The 24,464-nt window shown below is 45.5% G+C and overlaps 1 protein-coding gene across 8 annotated transcripts in view; it reads left to right on the top strand.

The window, feature by feature from the left end:
• Positions 1 to 24,464, top strand: part of LOC135911508 (cytochrome P450 3A5-like) — a 197,435-nt gene that overhangs the window by 130,456 nt on the left and 42,515 nt on the right. For 3 of the 8 annotated variants that reach the window (XM_065443839.1, XM_065443849.1, XM_065443848.1), the window contains one exon: positions 8,821 to 8,874. The exons of 2 other annotated variants lie outside the window; for them this stretch is intronic. In XM_065443839.1, the coding sequence (XP_065299911.1) occupies positions 8,821 to 8,874 (54 nt within the window). Of the gene's footprint in view, positions 1 to 8,820; positions 8,934 to 24,464 lie in introns of all 8 variants that reach the window. 3 more of the 8 variants (XM_065443864.1, XM_065443872.1, XM_070528835.1) reach the window with 1 other exon arrangement.

The raw sequence follows: 24,464 nt of genomic DNA, 5'->3' as shown, positions 1-24,464 counted from the left end.
GCCGCGAGGGAAAGGAAACACGGCGTTCGGATTAAAATTTCAGACCTTTCCGCGGCTCGTAGCGATGTAATTCTTTGGAAACACGGTCGTTAGCGCGCATTGTACGCTCTGCGCTTGTCAGCTAAAAATGGTCAGACCTGGTGAGGGGCCCTTTAACCCTTCGCGTAAGCCGATATAATCGGTGGAGAGATCCTCACCGAAAGGGCCATTCACTCCTCGTGGTCTTGTGGTAGTCGTTCTGCTTTTGGTTGCGTCCATGCAGGTGTCAGTGCCTGTGTGTTCAGCGCAGTCTTGTGTCCCCTTGACAGGTTATGAAGTGGATGACATCCTCCCCTTCGTGTCCGCTCAGGAAGCGGCAGCGGGCAGAAGGGTGACACTTTCTCTGGGGTGAGGGCAATTACATCGACGCGGGAATGCGAGCTGGAGCTTTTCCCACACTTGAAGATCGAAGGTCCAAGTCCGTTATAACACCATATACATATAGATGATTTTATTCAATAATATTGAGCGTAGACACGGTGTGCACCATAAATCCACCGATTATAGCCCGATGGGTGGCATCGATGCAGCCCCACCTTAAGCAGGTTGTGGCGCCTCGATGAGGGTAATCCGGGACATCATAATAAGAGGCTCGGTTTAGCGAACCTCTTGTGAGCTGTCTATGCTGTCAGCTGTCTATGTCCACGAGGGTAGCTGGCAAAGGGCAGAACTGACAAGTCGTACTTTTTTTTACTTATTTACAAATACTGCAGGCCCTATTCGGGCCCAAGCAGGAGTGGTTACATCAATAGTAACAAACAAGGCTGGAAATAATAAAAAAATAGAATACAGAACAATAATAAAGATATACAAAATAAACAGGAACATCACCCTTTGAAATTTAGACTTATCAACATAAATACGATATAGGAACAAAAGTTGTAGTTTGCAACTCAACAACAAGTACTGACAAACCATGTACACACAGCAGGTCACTCAATTCAGCATTTTCACCTAATTTTATTACAAAACACAGACAATGATTAATTAATTTCTTTCCCTATGTGCATGGTATTAATCAAAAGAAAAACCATTCACAAGATGAACGAACGATTGTGTGGTATTAGCGCTAACTATTTCTTGTGGTAATTTATTCCACAATTAAATAGCATGAGGAAACAGGGAATATTGATGCATGCTAAGGTGACTGAATGGTTGCCTAACTGTTTTGTTGTGTTGTGTACGGGCAAAGCGTATTGACGGCTCGGTTATGTGACGTTCACGCTGTATGTTAAAGTGACCATGGTAAAGCTGATCGATAAATTTTAATCTGGATACCATTCTGCGATGATCGAGTTTTTTCACCTTCGCTTTATCGCGAAGAACTGATACGCTCGAAAAGCGCGAATAGTTGAGTAGATGAACCTCAAGGCCATGTTCTGCACCCTTTCTATTTTTTAAATTAAATATTGCTGATACGGACTCCAGATTAGGTCCGCATATTCTAATTTTGGCCTAATGAGAGCTTTGTATGCTTTAACTTTACAGCAGGTGACGCATGACGTAGTTTTCGTTTTAAAAATGCCAGCTTTTTCAGTGCGTTACTGCAAACATTATCTATATGGGGTTCCCAACTCAAATTACTTGTGAGTGTAACACCCAAATACTTCACCTGGTTAGTTTCTTTAATATAAGCATTTTTAATGGTGTTAGCAAATTGTAAAGGTTCTTTTTTGTTACTAAATGTTATGCTTGCCGTTTTCGAAGTATTGAGTTTCAAGCCCCATTTATCACACCATGCACTGATTGAATGCAATGCATCATTTTGAGTGTTGTCGCATAGATCGCCGAAACCACAAGTGCTGTCGGCGCGAACAGCGGCGCGCGTGGTGCAGTTTGCACCGTCATCGCCCGCGCCGCGCGGGTGAATCTACCTTGCGATGACGGTGCAAACTGCACCACGCGCGCCGCTATTCGCGCCGACAGCACTTGTGGTTTCGGCGATCTGTGCGACAAGACTCGCCGTAAACTGCAATATTTTAGCTCCATTTTCTCCCTTTCAAATGTAAGAAAAAGAACAGAAAGAAATTATCGGGTTTAACGTGCCAAAACCCCTTTCTGATTATGAGGCACGCCGTAGTGGAGGACTCCGGAAATTTCGACCACCTGAGGTTCTTTCACGTGCACCTAAATCTAAGCACACAGGTGTTTTCGCATTTAGTCCCCACCGAAGTGCGGCCGCCGTGGCCGGGATTCGATCCCGCGACCTCGTGCTCAGCAGCCCAACACCATAGCCACTGAGCAACCACGGCGGGTAACCAGAACAGAAGCGAAATGATCTCACTAGAGGGGAATCGGGCAGTGCGGCCAAGCCGGATGTGCGCGCCTGTCAATGGTGATGACTGGTTGGCGCGCACTATATCTTCACTTATGCTTGGGCCACGCGCTCCGCTGTTCAAGTTTCATTTGACGCTGATAGTACATGGCCTCTAGCTAAATGAGCAAATTTTCGTTAATTATTTTATTATGAAATCCGGTTTCTCCGTCTAATAATGTCAACCTGTTTGAGTATTTCTGTTCAAGGATAAGATTTGTGCGATCAGCCTCAGGTGATTTTTTAAAAAAAAGGTTAATTTATATCGTCGTAGGAACGCCCAGTATACAGTGAGTCCCAACTACCATGCACCAAGATTTTAAAACAGGCAAATGCCACGTAGCTCGACAGAACCAAGGTAATGTTGTTTGCCGTCGCTTGGAGACACTCAGATTACATTTTGCATTCCGCGTAAGGACCTAATTAGTCCTAATTAATTAATCAACTTCTCAAGTATTATAATTAGATAAAGAGTGTCAATTAAAAATTGTAGAACAACACGAAAAACTCCCGATAGAGCTTTCTGTTGCTGAATACGTGCTACATAAAAGTGTTTTTTCGAGCGTGAAAGAAGCCCGCGAATACATGGAAAATTGCCGCGTGACTGGCCGATCGAGGCACCTTGCGTGTATTTGGCGGGCTTCTTTGACGAACGGAAACACATTTTCATGTAGCACGCATTGAACACCATACAAAGTTACCAACTCGAAGTTATCCAATACGCTCTCCGAAGGATTTGCCAGAAATGTGCCCATACCCAGTGGTACATACGCGGCGGCACATACCCAATGCCCAAATCAAAGGAAATTATATCAAGAAGCTCAAAGAAGCCATTGAATATGATGGACTCTTCCATTAAGAGGAGAATGCGTGCATTAGATATGCCTATGAGCCGACATTATGGGTACAGGTTTTATGTGATTAAATGTTTCATTGCGTAGCGCACATGCGGTCGCCGGCGATATGTTGTGGGACATTTGTTGCTATAGAGTGTTGTTTTTTTTTCTCTTTTAGCTCCAACAATATGTTAAAATTTACCTGTGGCAGATATCACAAATCTAACCCTTGATATAAATTACTCGAAGAGGCAGCCATTACTTCTACGAGAAATCCGAATGCTTAATTTAATAATTAACATAATTGCGCTAGGTTATTACCTTACGCTACATATTCCAATCTACGGATTGCAGCTAGTGAGTATGCAAGGCATATCGATCTATAAAACAACTTCTCAGGACTACGCCTGTTTCGAGATACTAATTTTCAAAGTGCCCGATGAAATGTATTAGCGTTCCTGTTACATTCGCGCTTTAGTGCATAAAACAACGTTCTATTTAAAAAAGTAAGTGGAACAAAAGTGCATTTTTGCCGAATATTTGACGGTGCATATCTCGAAACCGCTGTCAGAACAATTCGTTCTAAGTCGATATGCCTTGCATACTCAATATCTACAATTCGTAGATTGAAATATGTACCGTAAGGTAATTAATCAAAAATGAATTATTGTAAAAATTTTAATTATTCAATTAAGCATTTTAATTTTTTGAAGTAACATACGCCTCACCGAGTAATTTATAACAAAGGTTAGAATTGCTATATCTGCCGAAGGCACTATTTAAAAATTTGGTGCCATTAAAGAATACCCTGTATAGGCTGGTCTGCTGCGTTTCCTACTTGGTAAGACAGCATGGAAGGACGCGAAACCCGGGATAACAGACAAAGAAAGCTTCGCTTTAAAAATAAAAGCCATAGCTGCATTATCATCACGTCGCTAATGCGATGGTGAAGTGGCTGGTTAGAAGAACTCAATACAAAAGCAAATGAAAACAGCAGAAACAAAAAAAAAGTCAGTTAATGTTTGAATTTTATTTGCCCATATTTAAGAATTTAATGCCGCGACTCACTCGTATTCAGTTTTCCTGTCAAAAATCAGAATTCTTTCAGAAACCTCGGCGTATTCGTATTGCCATTGAAATAGCACTAGCCAGAGTTTTCCTGGTGAATGGTCTGAAGAGCGCAGAAATGAATGTTACTGAAATTAGACGTCTTCGCAAATCTCCGAAGCTTGGCGGGTGGAAATTGATTGGTTCATGGAGTTTAACGTTGGAACGCATCACTCAGGCTATAAGACGTGCCTCAGCTGAGGGCGCCAGACTAACTGGGACCACCTCTGGTTGCTCGATTTTTTTTTTTTGCATTCCGGCATCATCAGAAGGCGCTCACCGCTTTCGGATGTTGCCGCCAGGTCACCGTGATGGGCGCAACCACAAGCCGGGTTTTTTTATTATTGAAGGTGATTAAAACCATTAGATAAGACACGGACGATTGCGTTCCTTACCTTTCTATATCTTCCAAGATGACAATACCTGATAATAGCTCTGTAGGTCCGAGAACACATTAAACGTATAACAGTGGAAGGCGGCGTTCATTTTTCTCTGTCTTTAAGAAGGGAATGCAATCTATTCCAGTCATGATCATGGTGGTTTAAGTTCGCCAACATCGCCAACAGCTCATACATTCGCTCTAAGAGCAAGCGTCGCAAATGACGCGTGCTTTTAACGGCTCGGGGTTACAACTACTCTTAGGAAAAGAAAGCGCCTTCCTTTTAATTAATGAGGCGCTTCTCGTTAGTTGTTCGCAAGAGCTAAATTGGAACGAGGATATTCTTTTTTTTGTTCATTACTAGCATTTGAGAGAATTTAAAGCAGTAATAACAATGGTGACCGGAAAATGTGCGTCACCCCGAGACCGCGACACGACCCGGAGAGCACGCGTACCAATATGCTGCGTGGCCGAGCATATCCTTTCGCTGAATGACCCGCAAAACGAAACAAGGCCCGGAAGGAATTCGGTGGCTCATCCTCTCGAGGCCGTCGCCTCGTCGTTGGCCTCAGGCCGCGGGTTTGCGCTCGGTGTCGCCGAAAGGGAGAGCCGAAATCCCGGAGGATGGGCGCAAAGGAGCCGGCGGTGCGTCGGAAGGCGGATACAAATGAGGCGCTCATTCAACTCGATTGCCGGCACCACTTAGAGACGGCCTTAATTAGAAGCGCGATCGGGACGGCTGCACGCGTCTCTGCCTCCCCGGGGGCGGCGCGTTGATGACTTCAGCCGGAATGGAAGCATATGCGCTATGGAAGCGCCTGTCTGGGCGACATTTAATGATGCTTATGCGAGCGCAAGCCGAACGGCATCGGCCGGTGTGCGGCACGTGTGCATGTTGATGCGACGCACTTAATTAACGGGCCTTACACAGCGTGCCACTCGGGGGGAGGGACAACCCCCGGGGCTTCGCGCGGTCGCGCAGTACGCGGACAGGCCACGCTACCACGCGCATGGCGTCAAACAGGCCACGAGGAGTGTAAAAGATCATCTCAAAATAACGGAAAGCAAAAGGAAGTCAAGTGGACCGCGGGCGACGTGTGTGACGCCACGTTGACGAAATCGCTAATCCTCTCGCCGCCAGAAGGGGTACATCCTTGCCGAGGCTTGGTATATGCCTCGGTATACGGATAAACGTACGCAATAGATACATGGAAACTCAGGAAAAAAAACAATAACAGCGAAGGGAAAGAGAAATGCCACCATAATGAAACACAGAGCGCTGTGGGGATACAACAGGTACGCGGTGCTCCGGGGCATGTGGAAAGGTGTAACGGTCCCGGGACTTATATTTGAATATGCGCTTGTTGCAAAAGTGTAATTGTTCCAGGACTTACCTTTTGAAATGCGGTTGTTTGCTTGAAATCAGGGGTACAATCAGAACTCGACGGCAATCAAAGGTCAGTGGGACGCCTCGCATTGGGCGCTCATCGGAAGACTACAAATGAAGCTGTGCTGGGTGAAATGGGCTGGACAAGCTTTGAAGTTAGAGTATTTCACAGTAAAGTCGATTATGAAGCGCGACTGAGGAATAGGGAAGAAAGTAAATGGGCTGGGAGAGTGTTGAGGTATCTCTACAGAAAAAACATCGATTCACAGTGGAGGAAAAGAACTAGGAAGCTTACCAGCAAGCACGCGCGGCCTGTAGGATGGGCAACACATCAACAAAGAACGTCAAGCGGAAAGTCAGAGAGGCTGCAATAATCTCATGGGTGGCGGCAATGGAAAAGAAGCCTTCCATGAGTAACTACGTAAGAGGAAAAAACAAAATTAGGAAAGAAACAATTTATCATAACTCAAAAGGAAGCTCATTACTTTTCGAAGCGAGATCGGGATGCCTTAGAAGACGCACCTATAAAGCGAGATATAAGAAGGAAGAAGAAGCACGTGCTTGCTGCGGTAAAGCTAGGGAAACTACGGAGCATGTTTTATTAGAATGTGAAGATATCTGCACAGCGGCCGATTTAGGCATCTTTGGCCTCTTTGAAGCCCTTGGGTTCAGCTATAGCAGGGGAAAGTAAACATGTCCGCAGTAGAGATTAGTAAGTGGCGGTTGGAAAACTGGTAGAAGTAGGGAAATGACAAACAACGGAGGTGTGCAAAAACAAAGTTCACAAGAGGGATTCAGAAAGTTTGGCTATGGGAACTCATCGTGTTTTTTTTTTAACTTAGGTAGGACATTAGGCAATATAATAAAAGAGGGATTCAGAAAGTTTGGCTATGGGAATTCCTCGTGTTTTTTTTTCTTTTTAACATAGGTAGGATATTAGGCAATATAATAACAAGAGCTTGGTGGGCAAACCCACCGCCCGTTCCAAATGGTATGCTCATAGCATCCTTCGATCCGTCCGTCCGTCCGTCCGTCCGTCCGTCCGTCCGTCCGTCCGTCCGTCCGTCCGTCCGTCCGTCCGTCCGTCCGTCCGTCCATCCATCCATCCATCCATCCATCCATCCATCCATCCATCCATCCATCCATCCATCCATCCATCCATCCATCCATCCATCCATCCATCCATCCATCCATCCATCCATCCATCCATCCATCCATCCATCCATCCATCCATCCATCCATCCATCCATCCATCCATCCATCCATCCAGCTGCAATTCCTGTATTCGTACCCGCGTTCCTTCGCAATGTGACGCGTTTTGTTCGTTTGAGTGAGTGTGTCAATGAATGAGTGAAAGAATGAGTGACTGAGGGGGAAAGTAAGTGATTGAACAAGACAGTGTGCTAGGTGTGCGCACGAAACGTGTTAAAATTAAATGTCGCCCCCTGAAGCCTAATGTTACAGCGTGCATCGTCGTTCCGATTTCTGTTGTCAAGATTATCACATATATAGGCACTCGCGTTGGCGGGGTTCTCATTGCAGCCAGTAAGCAATTACCATGTTTTGTAATTAACATTGACTCTGACTTAGAAATTTTATGGGTATTATTTCAAACTTTACCACAATATGTATTATTGAGTGTTTGCTATTGGCCCCCACATAACAATCCTAACTTTTCTCGCGCATTTAGTAATATTATAAACCAGCTTACCTTGACATATCCTAAAGCCGACCTCGTTCTTTTTGGCGATTTCAATTTTCATGGTATTAATTGGAGCGAAGAAAGTGCAACCGCTAACACAACAGAAGCTAGAGATTTTCTTGATGTTTGCGTTGACTATAACCTAACGCAGTTAGTAACTCAGCCAACGCGTGTCACTTCCGATTCCTCTAACATTTTGGATTTAATACTGACAACCCAATCGGATAGCCTGTCTTCGATTCACTATCTCCGTAAAATTAATGACCATAAACTTATTCATGCAGATTTTAGTTTTTGCCCTACTGCAAATCCCTCGCACAAGAAAACAATAACCTTATACGATAAGGGTAATTATGATGCCATAAATGACAAACTTTGCACCTTTTTACCGACATATGAGGCCAATTTTTACCATTTTTCTGTTCAGGAAAACTGGCTCACTTTTAAGCACGAACTAATTGAGCTAATACACATGTTCATCCCTAAAACTACTATCCATGTAAACAGCGAAAAAGTATGGTTTAACAAAATTTTGCACCGCCTAGATAACGAGAAAAAAAAAACGTTTACTCCGGAATGCCAAACTTAAAGGGGGTGCCCAAAACTGGGACAAGTATCATGGAGCTGAAAAAGCTTATCTGTCAGGAATCTGTTACGCCAAATTCTCTTTCTTTAACAACGATTCGCCTAATATGTTGACTAATAACCCCCGCAAGTATCGGCAGATAATTAACCCCCAAGCAGTAGCTTCTACCACTCTTACTAACGGCTCTGGAGAGGTTATTTCAGACGCTGAATGTGCCGATGCTTTTAACAAGGTCTTTTCGTCTGTCTTCACTAAAAAAGTAGAGATTTCCTTACCTATGTTTTCATGTCGTATCACGTCTTCCATGCCTGAAATCAGCGTTTCTGTTGATCGTATCTCATCCCTCATTGAAAAGACCAAGTTGTCATTGGTATCTGGATTGGACGACATTAACGCGAAACTGTTGAAATATATAGGTCACATTGCTTCGGCTTATTTTGTTCTATTATTTTCGCAATCTCTTGCAACAGGTGCCATTCCAGATGACTGGAAAGTGGGAAAGGTCGTTCCAATCTCCAAATCCGGTAACAAAAACTCACCTCTGAACTACCGACCAATTTCTTTGACCAGCGTACCTCGCAAGGTAATGGATCACGTCATTTACTCTTACATCATGAATTTTCTCGACTCTCATAACTTCTTTCACCATTCTCAACATTGGTTTCATAGGGGTCTCTCTTGCCATCTTTGTTCATCACCTTCATGACCTTCATGTTAACCTTGATGTTAACGTACAGACCGACTCCTTATTTCTTGTCTTCGCGAAAACCTTTGATAATGTACCCCGCAAACGCCTAACTTTAAAATTATCCTCCTTAAACTTGCACCCGAATGTACAAAATTGGATAAAAGAATTCTTGACTAACCGTTCAGAAGTAGTGTTTACAAATAACAAATAATCCAGCCCACTTCCAGTGTCATCGGGGATGCCTCAAGGCTCTGTCCTCGGTCCTCTTCTGTTCCTAATATACACTAACGACCTACCTTTGCATGTATCTTCTAATATCCGCATGTTTGCTGACGACTGCGCTATTTACCGAACCGTTACTAGCCCATATGACCATATGATTCTGCAACAGGAACTCGACCACATGATACAATGGTGTGATGACTGGCTAATGTCCCTAAACTCTATTAAATGCAAGCTCATTTCCTTTACTCGTCGTCAAATTCCCCTTCACTTCACTTATAACATAGCTAACGTCCTCGTTCAATCAGTGACCACTTATAAATACCTTGGAGTTACCTTATCTAACAATATGCCTTGGAACACGCATATTGCTAAAGTCACGTCATCAGCTAACAGAACTACGGGTTTCTTAAAACGTCATTTACGTGACTCTCCGAAACACGTAAAACTACTTGCTTACAAATCATTAGTGAGGGCTAAGTTAGAGTACGCATCTCCTATCTGGAACACACCCGAAGTAGGTCTCATTAATACTCTAGAATCCGTTCAAAATCGTGCTGCTAGATTCATTCATGCTTCGCATTCATATGAAATCAGCGCTTGATCCCTCAAAGCCGAGTGTAACCTATCACCTTTGTCCTGTCGCCGACACATTGCGATCCTCTCTCTATTTCACAAGTTATTTCACTCGCCACTTAATTGCGCTCCTTATCTTGTACCTGCAGCTCACATATCTCATCGCACTGGTCATGCGTTACAAGTTTCTCGCCCACGTGCCCGCCCTAAAACATTCTGAGCTTCATTTTTTCCCAGAGCAGCAAAAGACTGGAACGTCCTTTCTCGCAACATCGCCACTATCACCTGCCCGTCAAGCTTCATGCATAGCATATCAAATGTAACATCGCACTGATCGTTGTGTCAACAATATTCTGCGTAAAAAAAAAAGATAACCCACCCCGTAAGTAATACCCCCGCGGGGGTCCTTAAGGAAATAAAAATGAAATTAAATATCTTTTCTCGATATTTTTCACAGTCTAGAATTCTAAACAGTGAAATTAAGTTATTAAATTTCACGTTCCAGTTACAAAAACTATATGATCAGTTAAACTTGAGCATTTGCCTAACACTATTGAGAAAAGTAAGAGACTTACAGGTCTTTTTCGCAATGAATGAATGAATGAGGTACGAAACGGTTCGTACATTGCTCCTGTGCCAGCGATCTATTACCGGCTCAATATGACAGTGCTTGGTAGGACACCGAGGACAATGTACGAGTTCTCAAGGACCTAGGCGCCGATAGGGGGGGGGGGGAGGGGGGGGAGGGGGGCTCCGGGGCCCGAGCTTTCCGGGGGAGGCTGAGCCCCCCCCCCCCTCCCCCCCCCCCGGGGCGATGTTGTTTTTGCGTAAAGTCCACGAATGTTTGTTTTTTTGCCACAGGACATATCACTACAAAAGCGAATTGACAGCGACTGTGCGAAGGTTTTAAGTTGCGTTTTGTTTCGTCCCAGTCACCATGTATTTCTCTAATGAGCAGAAGGTAAACATGATCCTTGCCTTGGATCTGCAAATGACAAGAAAACCGCAAATATATACATCAGTCATAGAAGTGTGGCGGTATACGAAACGCATCGACTATCATCAGAAATGATAAAACGTGAGACAAACTGGCAGCTTCAAGAAAAAGCGGCGGAGGTCTCCATCTTTGATTCCTAGCCTACGCACGGATGTTCTAGCATTTATGACCTCAAACTCTCATGCTTGCGTGCGGGACGTGGCCGCCCAGGTACCAATTTCCAAGTCATCAGTTTGGAGAATTCTAAATGACGGTGTTTCACCCGTAGCATCTTAACCAGCAGCAATGCTTAGAAAATAGGGACCTCTAGAATCGTCCAGATTTCGCGAATTGGGTCCTCACAAAAGCCGATGAGTCGCAGGACTTTTTGAGCAACATCATGTGCACAGATGAAGCCAATTTTCGCAGAAACGAGTAGGTAAATTTGTATAATGCACACTATTGGAGCGACTCCAATCTACACTGGGTAAAGCGCAATCGCCATCAGTACCAGTGGTCGCTAAATGTGTGGTTCGGAATTTACGCCGGTGCTATAATCGGTCCCATCTTTTTCGATCACACACTGACTGGACAGCGTTACGTGAACGAAATCCTTGAAGGAGTGGTGGATGAGTTTCTCAGCGAAGTCACGCTGTCACGTCTTCCACTTCTGTGGTATCAGCAAGATGGGGCACCCGCACGCAGCAGCAGCCGAGCACGAAACTGGCTGGATGTGACTTTTCATGCGTAATAAATTGGCTGGCTAGGTCACGTGACCTCTCTGCTCGATTTCTTTCTTTGGGGTTATGTGAAAGATCGTGCTTACATTATCGTGACGGACGTCAGATTAGTTCAAGGCAACGATCAAGAAAGGCGGTTCAAGGCGGTCATCAAGAAAGTCACTGAAGACGTGATAAAACGGAGACAGTACTGCTTAGCTGCAAAATAATGCTATGTTCACACTACGGTCGTAACGCGCGTAACAGCTCTTTTGGCGTATCGAACGTAACGGCTGTAAAAAACGTTACGGCAGTTAAGGCGGCACCTTTGTTCACATTTACTGCTGCTTAAATTACGGCTTTTACAACACGCCAATCAAATTTGGAGCTGCAGAATCGATGTCACCAGCGGTCCAATATGGCTCCTGCCAACATGCGAGCGCTGGCCGAGATCGAAGAAATTCACGCTCAAAACAAACTTATAGTCATGTATTCAATCGCCCAAAGACGACGAAGGCGACGCAGAAGGGTTTGGGTGCGGCAAGTATTTCTCGACAGGGCCGTGGACGGCGATTTTCACAACCTTTTCGCTAAGCTCCGAGTTGGTGACGCTGCGATGTTTCATAACATCATGCGCATGTCGCCGCAGCAGTTCCGCTTCCTTAAAAACCTAATGAGACCACTCATCGAAGTTCGGAGCACGCATCTGCGGCCATCGATTTCCTCGGCGGATAAACCAGATGAACTGAAAACAGTCTCGCAAGGCGCACTGCAAAAATTTTCACGAACACAGCCAATCGTGCGCACGGAATGGCGGAATGGCACTTCCCGCGCCCGGAGCTGTCTGCAGACGGGAGGACGGAAGTGTCGTCACCGGTTGTTGAAAGCCGAAAGCTTATCGGTCATTGGCTGTGTCGCAACGGTCGTAACATAACAGTCGTAAATGTTGCCGACCCTTTAACACTCTCACCCACGATTTTTGCGAGAATTGCGCACGTTGGTACCTTTACGTTCGCAGTCTGAACTAGACGTATACGCTTGTTGCGCTTCCGCTTACGTATGTTACGAAAAATCGGCGCCTTACGAACGTAGTCTGAACATAGCATAAGACCTATTCGAACACGTCCTCTAGGCTGGTGTTCAACGGAGCTTACGAATTCATAGATAATAATGGCACAGTGTAATCCGATTTTTTTTTTGTGCAAACATCCTGATTGTCAATTCGGTTCACTTAGAAGTGGTATACTTTTTTGAACGCATAGGATTTGCCTTTTCTCTACACGTTGGTTGCTTCCCGGTCTGTTCATTTTGCTTTTATTTTTTTACATTAACCTGTCTTTGAAGCGCTTATACACTTTCATGAAAAATAAAACGGTCACCTTAATTTGGCTTTGGTCCGAAGCAAGTTTCTGGCGCGAAATATAGGTTCGCGCGCATTCTTTCGATGCGGTGCGAGCAAAGTCGGGATTTTAAAACATTGCATTGCTTTTCGCATTTCGTGCGTCGTCTGAGCGGCGCTTCGGCCGCGTTATTAAGGGGCTTTTGTTATCAATGTGATCAGCCGGCCTTGAGAGACGGATAATAAGTGTGACGTGTAATTATGGGGTTTTACGTGCCAAAACCACTTTCTGATTATGAGGCACGCCGTAGTGGAGGACTCCGGAAATTTCGACCACCTGGGATTCTTTAACGTGCACCTAAATCTAAGTACACGGGTGTTTTCGCATTTCGCCCCCATCGAAATGCGGCCACCGTGGCCGGGATACGATCCCGCGACCTCGTGCTCAGCAGCCCAACACCATAGCCACTGAGCAACCACGGCGGGTAATAAGTGTGACTTAGAAACGAGTGGAAGGAGTGGCTGTGAAACCGCGAAATCGGCTGTTGGTGCTCCTTCCGTACCATTATCAAGGTGATGCGCTGTCTTTTCGGGTTTGCGGAAGGCAATGCAGTTGCTTTCGATCAGCTTATTTGAGGGCGCTGCTTTATCATGCGGGTGCGAGTGCACTCACGTGGTATTTTTCATGCTTCGTGACGTTTTTTTGCCAGTCGGAAAATTTGTACGCAATCAGTACTTCGCTGAAAACCCCACATTTAGATCTCATTTTGAGGTGCTTGCAAATGCCATGACACTTTGAAAATTAGGACAGTACTTCTCGCGTTTGATAGTTAATAGCAATTACTGAATTAAATCTCAATAACGAACGAATTACTGGCGGCTACTCCACTGTACTGGAAACAGTGTGTACAAGGTTTTCTTCGAGTAACTCAACTGCTCTTTCTTTAAGTCTTGGTGTATTATAGTTGGGGCACCCTGTATAATTCACTCAGTAACCGAAATGAGGCCAAGCCGGATTCACTCGTAATCAGAATCAACAGCAGTCATGCGCAGCAGCGCTTATACCCGGACTCATAAAAAAGAAAAAGAAAGAGAGAGAGAGGCCGCAGTTTCGCCGGAAAGGCGAAACTGTGGCCAAGTATGCGACAATTACACGAAGGAACATTACACCACCGAGAGGACTCAGGCTGTGAAATAGAACTGCCTCGTACTGTGAGGTCTTGTATATACTCGTATAACGCCGTCACTTCAGTGCTCAATTATTTCTTCGAAGTCACGCAAAGTTTCTTCAAGTGCAGTATATATATATGTATATATATATATATATATATATATATATATATATATATATATATATATATATATATATATATATATATATATATATATATATATATATATATATATATATATATATGAGATTCGGACAGCTGGTGATGAAGGTATGATTGTGATGAAAGTATGAGATACGGGTGATCTTGGCGGCATTAGACATGGACCCTTCTAAGTCGTTGAGCCATTGCAAACTCGTTAAACGGGAAGTATCTAAACTTTTCCTTACGACCACTCTGCAGAATTCATACCACCATCATGCAAGGAAGTTTTGAGCGCAGGTTAGGGAGTCTTCAGTGAGCTGTATGGGTTATACGCAGCTCCTTGCACGCGTCTATGCAGATGGTCTAAGAAGAAAAGAGCGTAAAAAATGTCTGTATTTCTTTATTTCCGTGGTCTTTCGCACAGCTTGGAAAAGGCAGGCGAACGCATGTGTGTAGAGCGGCTAAGTTAAACAAGTACTTAAATTTGCTAATCACGAAAGGAAAGCCGTGCGGCAGACACAAGTGTCTGCTTTAAAGCACAGAAAGCTACTCGTGCATTCTGCTGAAAGCATTGCGTGCGCCGTCCGTAACAAAAAGCGTGGGAATTACAGGCTCCGTGGACATGGTGTCACAGCGCCTCCAAATAGATGCAGGGGCACCTCTTGTAGGAATCCACTGCCGTGAATGCAGTTGCCAACCTGTGCACGTATTAGCGCACACAAAAAGAAGAAAAATTCTCTTGCGCTAAAGCTGCCAGTGAAAGCAGATGTCAGTCAATGGGACATATTAATGGGATTAACATTCTTTGGGAACTTCACCCAGTCTGTGGTGTGGTTGTATGTTTCCCGTCGGCTAACCTCTTTCCCGCCAACTTGGGTCACTTCATGGCTAGTTCATGGTCTAATGGGTTGGGCATCGCGATGCTGTCTTCGAAAGCAACCGTCGTACCAACTTGGGTCACTGGGTACGTGCCGCTCTTCAATGAATCTTTTTCACGCCAAGTTGGGTCACTGGGCATGTCCTGGGTCACTGGATTTCTGCCGGATTTCATTAGCAGAAGTAATCGGCCTGTATAGGCAAACACTATTTACGAACGAAAAGCATTTCAATTCGGACCCTGGTTTTTAACGCTGCTTGCTTATCGTCAGCTATCATGACCAAACGACCAAGTAAAATCATGTAAACCGGCGAAATTATTCGCTTGGGGAACCGCTGCACGATTGCGGCATCAGTAGCGTTACCACGAAAAGCGATAACTTAGTACGCGTCGCGTTAAATCGTGTTGCACTGTGGTTTCGGTTGCTTTCTTGGGACGCTCATGTTTTCTGGATTTCCCGGTTTCTTGTTGTGTCATAGCCGCTCTTAGTATAATTGAGTGATTTTTGTTTTTATCCTTGTATATTTCTTCCCAATATGGTCAAAAATGTACGCCACGTTTTTTCATGCGTGCAAAACCACAAAAATAAATCATCACTGCAAACATTCCCAAGCTGTTGCTACATTTTAGGCATACTTACGCAAATCGGTCTTCCTCTGTGATCCCCACGATCTCTATTTGACGGACACATTACGAGCGTTTATAGTAGCAGCTTATGCCTGCAACTAAAAACGCGCCACCATTTCTTCTTACCCACAGGAGCCAGCTATGACGTGGAATCATCCAGATGACATCGAAAGAGAGCCGTTCCCTGTCTTTCAAGATGTTTCCAAAAAGCTTTATTGGGTCGCTGTACGCCTTTCTTTGTCATGTTTCATCCCGATCTTACGGGCTTCCCTCTTACTCTCGATTACGTCGAATGAGATACATTAAATGTGAATGTTCCTTAATAACGCATATCAACCGCAAAAAATATATATACATTGAAGGAACGTGAAATAGCCGCCAATCGAGCACGCCGCGCGCGATTTCTCCACCGCGAATTCCGGAGCACCGCAGCACGAACGGTATAGGCAAGCCTACCATACATTGCATCACGTCAAGATGACGCGCCAGTGTTGCAAAACAGTCTGAAGGAGTGCTGTTTGTTAACCTCTTTGCAACAGTGCTTCAAAAACGGCGCCCTAATTTCAGAAGCCGACATTGAGCCATTGCGCTCTACAACTTTATTATGAAACGTTCTTGCGCAGCATAGTTAAGTAATTGTCCGAAGTGGATGACAGTGTTGAGTGGAAAACCGGACAAAAAATAAATATTCCCCGACCTCAGTGGCTTTTATTCCTTTAGCTCAGTATACAGGGTGATCATTTGTAAGATTTATGGAATTTTTAAAAATAGCCTGTGGTAGATAGTATAATTATTGTCCTTGAGCGGGATTATTCGAAGAGGTGGACATTACTAGCACGAGAAATCGAAACACTTGTTTATCTAATTAAAAAAATCACTGATTAACTTCTTAATGAATTACTTTACGGCAAATATTGCAATTTACGAATTGTACCCGGTGAGCTTGTGAAACCTATCTACTTGAAATGAATTTCCAGGATGACAACAGTTTGGAGATATTATTTCCCAAGTTGTGGAATCAAATACATGGGCGTTCCAGTTACTTTTGTGTTAAGTGGAAGTGGAACAAGTAAGTGGAACAACACTGCATTTTTACGACAAGTTTGATTACGCATATCTCCAAACCGGCGTTATTCCAGAAATTCATTTCAAATGGTTACCCCTTACAAGCCTACCGGCTAAAATTTGTAAATTACAACATGTGCCGTACATTAACTATTTCAAAAGATAATTAATGCAATTAGGTTAATTGGTTGAATATGTGTTTTGATTTCCCGTGCAAGTTATGTCCGCCTCTCTGAATAATCCAGCTCAAGGACCAGAATTATGTTACCTGCAACAGGCAATTTTTAAAAATTCCACAAAACTTAAAAATCATCACCCTGCACTTCGAACGGTAGCTATGAGCCTCCGACTTCTTAATACGTTTACAGACTGCCGCTGGAACTTGAGAAACCCCTGGTACTCTTGGAAACACTGAGAGAGCTATTTCAATGTCATCTGGAAGGCTCCTGGACTAAGCTAAGAGGCTTCTATGCAATCTGAGGAGACATGCAGCTCGCATGCAGTAGCAACCCAGCTGGCGAGTCTTCCGTGAAGTAGCCATTGAAGAGTCGGCGTATCTGCGTTACAACCATGCGAATCTCGTAGGTTGCGTGCAGAGTAATTCGCATGCCGGTGGACTGAAGAAAGAGGGCGGCGCAGGACGCGTAGTAACGCAGGCATCACGTCTCGATAGCTATGGTGCATGATGTGGGCCCTGCGGAGAATCGTCAGTGTTTGTCTGCGCCCACTACAGGTATTATTTGTGCATGGCTTGAAAAGCCATGCGTAGAAATGAGGGGCAAGAAAAAAAAGGAAATAAAAAGGACAACATGGGCGTTTGTGTAATCTTTGTGGTTACCCATCAGTCCGCGTTTTCAGCCTGTCAGTTTTAAGGCATGAATAGCTACCAACTTGCTCAGCTTTCTGTCGTTCATGTTATAATACGAGTTTCACTTAACCTTTTCGCTTGCGCTAAGCGGCCTTTGCACCGCGTTACGCCGTCGTTAAAACCCTACACAAGCCTTGAAACCGCACTATTGTTGGTTAGATCAGAAGTATAACTTCGCGAATATCTCATTGATCGTTTAAGTCATGGGGTACCTAAAGGAAGGGTGGGGAAAGAAAACACCAACGTGATCGTCGGCCCATTTTATATTTCATAAATTCAGCTCACAGAAGAAAAAAAATTACCGACGATTACTTTACTTCCTAATGCGAAATTTGAGCGCAGCAAATAAGCTGTTTCACCTTTTCGATAGATTGAGGCAAAGAAATCGAGCAACACATGTATGCGCTATTACAGAATTTTTTTTTTATTTTTCACACGTATTCCTTTAACAAAGACTCCACTAACAGTTCTTGACAGTCATGAAGGAAGCTTTGTGGTCGGAGAAATAGACTGATATATGTTCGACTTGGTACACCAATGCTTGATTCTCAAAGACGAGATCTATACAAGTGCCTCGCGAGGTTGTCACAGCCGTGGGACGCGTTACGATGGCTCTCTGATTGCCACCACCCGCCGTGGTTGCTCAGTGGCTATGGTGTTAGGCTGCTGAGCACGAGGTCGCGGGATCGAATCCCGGCCACGGCGGCCGCATTTCGATGGGGGCGAAATGCGAAAACACCCGTGTACTTAGATTTAGGTGCACGTTAAAGAACCCCAGGTGGTCAAAATTTCCGGAGTCCCCCACTACGGCGTGCCTCATAATCAGAAAGTGGTTTTGGCACGTAAAACCCCATATATTATTATTATTATTATGATTGCCACCGCACAGGGCGAACGGCAGCGGCAATTTCGGCTCGGGCGGTGCACATATACAGATCCGCCGCCACCGATCTGGCTCTCTGATTGCCACCGCACAGGGGTTGCATTGGAGGAGGAGCGAAGAAAGGAATTAAGTTCGAGCCGGCGCTTTGACAACCGGAGACTCGCAGGAAGAGGGAGGAGGGGGGCGGCGTGTACACCCAGCGGCAAACGATGGGGGCAGAAGCGCGCGCAGCAAGCGGACAACACGATAAAGGGAGGAGGGAAGAGATAGCAGCGACTGACTGATGCCGCTGACGCCGATAGTGAGTCAACCCCAGCTGCGGAGTTGGTTTCAGGGACAACGCCGCCGATGCCGACACAAACAATATGATACCCTCGCTTCCGCAGCGCTAAGAACCAGGTCTAGCCGTGGGAAGGTGGTCACGTATTCGTCGACGTGCCGGGGCCTACGTGAAATAACCGGCGCGTCGGCAACTGAAGAGCACCCTATCCGCCACACAAGAACAGGGGGGGGGGGACCCTTTCCTCCTCTTTCTGCATGGCGGCGACGGTGTTCTATGCAGTCACGTTATCTTGACTCTCTAGCGGCGTCAGCGGCATCCAGCGGTATCAGTCGGTCGCTGCTAGCGCTGGGGGGATGAAAGGGGGGCGGAGCTGGTTACGAGGCCGACGACAACGCCGACGACGACGCGAAACCCAGGAACGGACGCCAAAGAGCTGCGCTCTAAAAAGGAACTTTCGAGTAAACGATCTTCACCAGCACTGACGTTTTCAATGTCATGAATCATCATCCATTCTTCTTCTTCTAGATCTTGGGCAATGCCTGAAGAAAACGAACACTCGCTTTACAGCTTCCAGCTTCGATCCATTTTCTGGACGTTTCAACTGTGATGACTGTAGACAAAAAATGAATAGTAATAAAAGGATGCCAGGTGAAAGCGAGTAAGTTCGCGACTTCAATTAGGACAAGAGCACTGTCTAAATGTAGAAATCGGGGAGTGCTCGCTTTTTAGAGCCAACCGCTTGTCTTTGAAGAGGAGAGATAAAAAGTAAAGTCATGGAGGTGAACCCGGATTGCGCCCCATTGTAGAGACGATGACTTTTTCGACTGGCTCTATGCGTTAGCCTAATCAATAAATATGCAAGGTGAAACACCACACGTGTGCGGTACACAAATCGACGTTGCACGAGTCCTCTTTGTCGCATTGGAAATGAGGTTATAGCGCTAGAAGAAAGAAAGAAAGAAACCTAAATCCTGCCGCTTCTTCATTCTGTCATACGTCGAATCATAGTTCGCCGCGTTCTTTCCTGGTCAGAGCCAACTGGTTACCCGGCAGCAACGGCGTGTGTACCCAGGAGGAACTGTGGATTCCTGCGCAGCATGTGCTGAATAATAACGTACGCTAATGTGCCGCTCTACGCAACGCGAGAAGCCTCATCGGATCCGCTGTGTCCTTTTTATTGTTCCTCTTCGGACTGCTGGTGTATTTCCTCCCATTTCTGACTGTGCCCGAAGAGGCCTGCAAGTACTGCGGTCGTCCTCTTTCGGCGTGCCTACATTCAGAAGCTCCCAATCCAAGAAAACGTAAGCGAATTTGTGCCACTTTCTTACTTACCTAAAGCCCTAACGAGTGGCAAAAGCCAGTGCGCTGAATGACAGTGTTTATTTTAACAAAAGCGGATCAAGCTGCAAAGAACGTGGTCAGACAATAAGACACAAACAAATAAAACTGTTCTTTTTCTTTAATGCCGTTTGCATTCAACTGTCTCTGTAAATGTAGGCCTGATTGCGGCTCGCAGCAAAGTCGGAGTGCGGAATAACACTTTCATTGGTTGACATCTGCGTTATCGTAGTCTTTTTTCGTATATCAGAGCTTAAACTACACTTGTAGATCTTAGAACATTGAGGTATGATCATGCATGAGCAAAAGAATGTTTTATTGTGCATGGGGAGTTGATAGTGTATCACTGAAATATTATGTGCCAATCGGTTGCTTTCATAACAAACCTTAGTCCGGAAGATAGAGGTACATGATCAGTTTTCGGGAGCCTCGCGCTTCACTCCTCAATAGTCTCACTAGTTCAGGGCATCAGAATATAAGTTTCCTCTCGAAAACAATTACGGAACTGATCGTTATGTTTGCATCCAAAGGACAGCTCTACGCATTTGTCTTATGCATAAGTAGGTTTTTACCATCACTCAAACTGCATGCACTACTGTTATTGTGACTGTTTCAACAGCAGTGATCTGTTGACATACATTCCGATTTTGTGCTTGCTGCCACCGTTCTAATTCCTTTCGCCCACGCCATGCATGTCGCACTGGGGATAGAAGGAGAAACCCTGCGGCAGCCCTTCTTTGCGTAGGACTGCCACTTCTTCGCGTCATACTTTATTATTTGTACTTGCCAATACAAAAAAATTATCTGAGGGGCCATTGACACACGAGCAGCATTAAATAATTCGCCATATTAATCAACACCGAAGCTATGTTTTAAAGCCTGCTTTGGTGTGGCGAAATTTCTCTGCCTAAACTCAATTCAATTCAATTCAATTGAGTCTTTATTTTTCTCTTGGACAGAGAAGGAGACAGGACTAAAAGCTCGTAAGCTTGACAGAGGTCCTGCCCCCTTTATCAACTTGGCAGTACAGTACACAGGCAGAGATTTTCTATTTTTCAAATAAACACTGAAACAGAATAACAAAACACTTTGTAAAAAGCAGCGCTATGCATTGCAGCACAAACATAGGTATTAGAAAAACAAATAACTGGTTATGGGGAAACGAAAAAAAAATAATAACAGGTATAGGTTTAAACTGAGTGCAACATTACGTAATCTTGCTAAGAAAAAATCGCTTAATAACATCACTTGAATGCTGAAAGGGGTCAAACAATTCTTTGTTTAATTTATTTAATAATACTGGAACAGCATAAGAAAGAGACTGCTCGGTATAATATGCCCTAGGCGTCGGCACTAACAAAATGTCTTTATGTCTAGTCTGCAGGATATGCGTGTTTTTCTCAAGTTTTGCCAGGTAACTAATATAATGTTCATCACTCTGTGAAGAGCATTTATAGATCATTAAAAGTCTATAACTGTATAAACTATAGATTGGCAGTATTTCATATTTTAAAAACAGGTCATGTGTGGGGGAACAATAAGGAACACCATCAATGCATCTTACAGCTCTTTTTTGAAGAAGGTGAAGCTTGGATAAATTTGTGATACCCGTAGTGCCCCAAACGGTACAACAATATTGCAAAAGAGAAAGAACTAATGAGTTCTATAGCAATAGCCTAACTTTCACAGGAAGAATACCGCGCAGCCGCAACATGACACCGACAGCTGAAGACACTTTTGATCTGATGTAGTCAACATGATCATTCAAAGTCAAATGCTTTGAAAATATAACGCCAAGAATTTTAACAGAATCTACAATTTCAACAGTATCAGAGCTTAAGAACACGTTCAAAGGCCTAGAAATTATCTTTTCTTTTGGAAAGTACAATATTATTTTTGTCTTTTTAGAATTAATCTTCAAACAATTCGATTTTGTTTCGTTTCTCGTAATCAGAGAAACGAAACAAAAAAGCTGCAGCTGAGGGTAGTCATTCGGTTTGACATACTGAGTTTCACACTACACTCCTTTTAACAATCATCTGATGCTCGAGTTGACGCTACAGCAGTGCTGGTGTTAGCCAGTCGTGAGCGCGATCACGTGAAAGCATTCTGTCCCTGCGTGATAGACGCCAGGTACCTTGGGCAGCGAGCGTATTCTGCTTGAGGTTGATTGGCGGTGGTTCAGTGGTAGTGGACTCCCTGTGATGTCCATAGGAGCATGGGGGACGAATTGTGGAGAGCCACGGAATAAATTGAATGCCTAGCCTGTTTTAGCGTGACGGATGCCTAAGTACATGATCATTGTTAAAGGCCCCATTCCACTTCCATCGAAATGCTGCCACCATGGCTGCAAATTCTACCAACGACCTCGTGGCTAGTCAAGAACACGTAACTTCAATTCACTTTTACTTCTTTAAACACTCCTGAGTGTAGGGTTGGGATTAGCATATGTACATGTTGTGGAAACGATCCACCCACCTCGGCTTCACGCCAGAAGGCCCCAGTCCTGGCTGGTCGCGCCTGAGAGCGCCCAGCCGAGCCTCGAACCACCGCTCGCGCTCCCGAGTCACTTTGTTCTCTCATCTTCGACTTCTGGCTCCGATGCCGGAGTTGCGATGATGCCGGTGGCTCCGATAATGATGATGGCGGAGCTCCCATACTGCCCCGCTCTCTGCTAAAGCGATGATGGCACTGGTTCACGGCGGCTTGCAGCGGTGGCACCGCATTCGCGGTGGTTGGCAAACTTTGCATACTGCTGCACCGAACTAGGATCGGCGGAGCAGATAATGTCCGAGTCACCAAGGTCTTCCAGGAAACCGAAGGCCCTAAACCTGGCTGGCTTCCCGGAGGTACGCCTCGCGAAGATGCGGCAAACCAGGTGGTGGAGCCTCCGAGTTGTCGAAATCTTGCAGGAACCAGAAGGCCCTAAACCATTTCCGGAGGCACCCCTGCCCCGGCCTTCCTCCTCGATCTCATTCTGGGGAGTGCACGCTGTAGGTAGCCTGAAGGTGCAGGCTACATGCTTACTGTCATGCCAACGCCGCCAGACACCACGGGTCCGCAAGTAACATGATGAGAAGATAGCAGGCTATCATGATCGTAGCTGGAAGAGTGCTGCTTCCACTACAGTTGAAAACTGACCTCGAGCGCCCGCCATTTCTCTGGAACACCAGGCACCACTCACCAGGACCTCTCGAGCCTACTGTGTGGAAGTCCTCACAATAAACAGCCGAGGGACACAGCCACTCACGGAGGTGATGTCGACGCCATCGCGTTGATGTCACCCACGCTGGCAGCGCCCTTCTCCAATGACGGCACCGAGAGCTGCAGCAGCGCGCAGCATACCACGACGCCCCCAAGTCCTGTGCCAGACCCGATGACGGTGACAGAGGAGGAGCTGGTGGAAACGCTTCTCAGCGAACGCCAGAGCCGCAGCTGGTCACGGAGATGGTCACGCACCAGGCCAGGCAGGCGTCGCTAATGGCTGTGGAACGGGCGCCGCCCACCTTCCCCACGATCATGGTCCGGCCCGGAACGCAGCCGGGGCCCCACGTTACGGGCGCCAATGTGGAAATGGTTTACCCACCTCAGCCCACGCCAGCAGGCCCCAGTCCTGGCAGGCCGCGTCCGAGAGCGCCCAGCATAGCCTCGAACCACCGGTCGCGCTCCCGAGTCACTTTGTCCTCTCTTCTTCGACTGCTTGCTCCAAATGCCGGAGTTCCGATGATGCCGGTGGCTCCGATTATGATAATGGCGGTGTTCCCATAATGCAAAAGAATAACAAAAACATGAAAATAACACAAGAAATCATGCATGGAAATACACATAAACTGTAGAAATACACACATAGACACGCTTCTTATTGGCAAGCAATAGTGATGGCAACTGGCAACGCATATGAGCAGGTGATCTTGGCGTTGTGATGGCACGGGCCGTTTTATTCTGTTGTTGTTGCAAAAAGTGGCAGTTGCGCCCGAAAGGCGAAGCAGCGATTGCGATAGCAAATTCGTAGACAGCTATACGAAGTAGGGGTAGTAGTTTTATCGGGTGTATAAACTTGAAACATTCGCTTGCTAACTAAATTAACAAGCGTGGTCTCAGCGTGCACACGCAAACCGGAACACACCACACTCGATGACCGCGAGCACCCGCTGTCAAAACGCTGACGCGAGGAGGCGCGGTAGCAGCAGCGAGAAAAGTGACCTTGGTGCTTTCTATCGCTTCAACGCAAACTGAGCGGCGAGAACACAGCGCGCACAAAGGTTTCCGTCGTCGGCACACCTACACTTTGCAGAGCGCTTTCAAAATAGGGCGCGCGCTTCCGCGCGCGGCCCCGG

The sequence above is a fragment of the Dermacentor albipictus genome, chromosome 1, assembly GCF_038994185.2.
Source record: "Dermacentor albipictus isolate Rhodes 1998 colony chromosome 1, USDA_Dalb.pri_finalv2, whole genome shotgun sequence".
Classification (NCBI taxonomy): domain Eukaryota; kingdom Metazoa; phylum Arthropoda; class Arachnida; order Ixodida; family Ixodidae; genus Dermacentor; species Dermacentor albipictus.
This window is presented reverse-complemented; position numbering and strand designations above follow the sequence as displayed.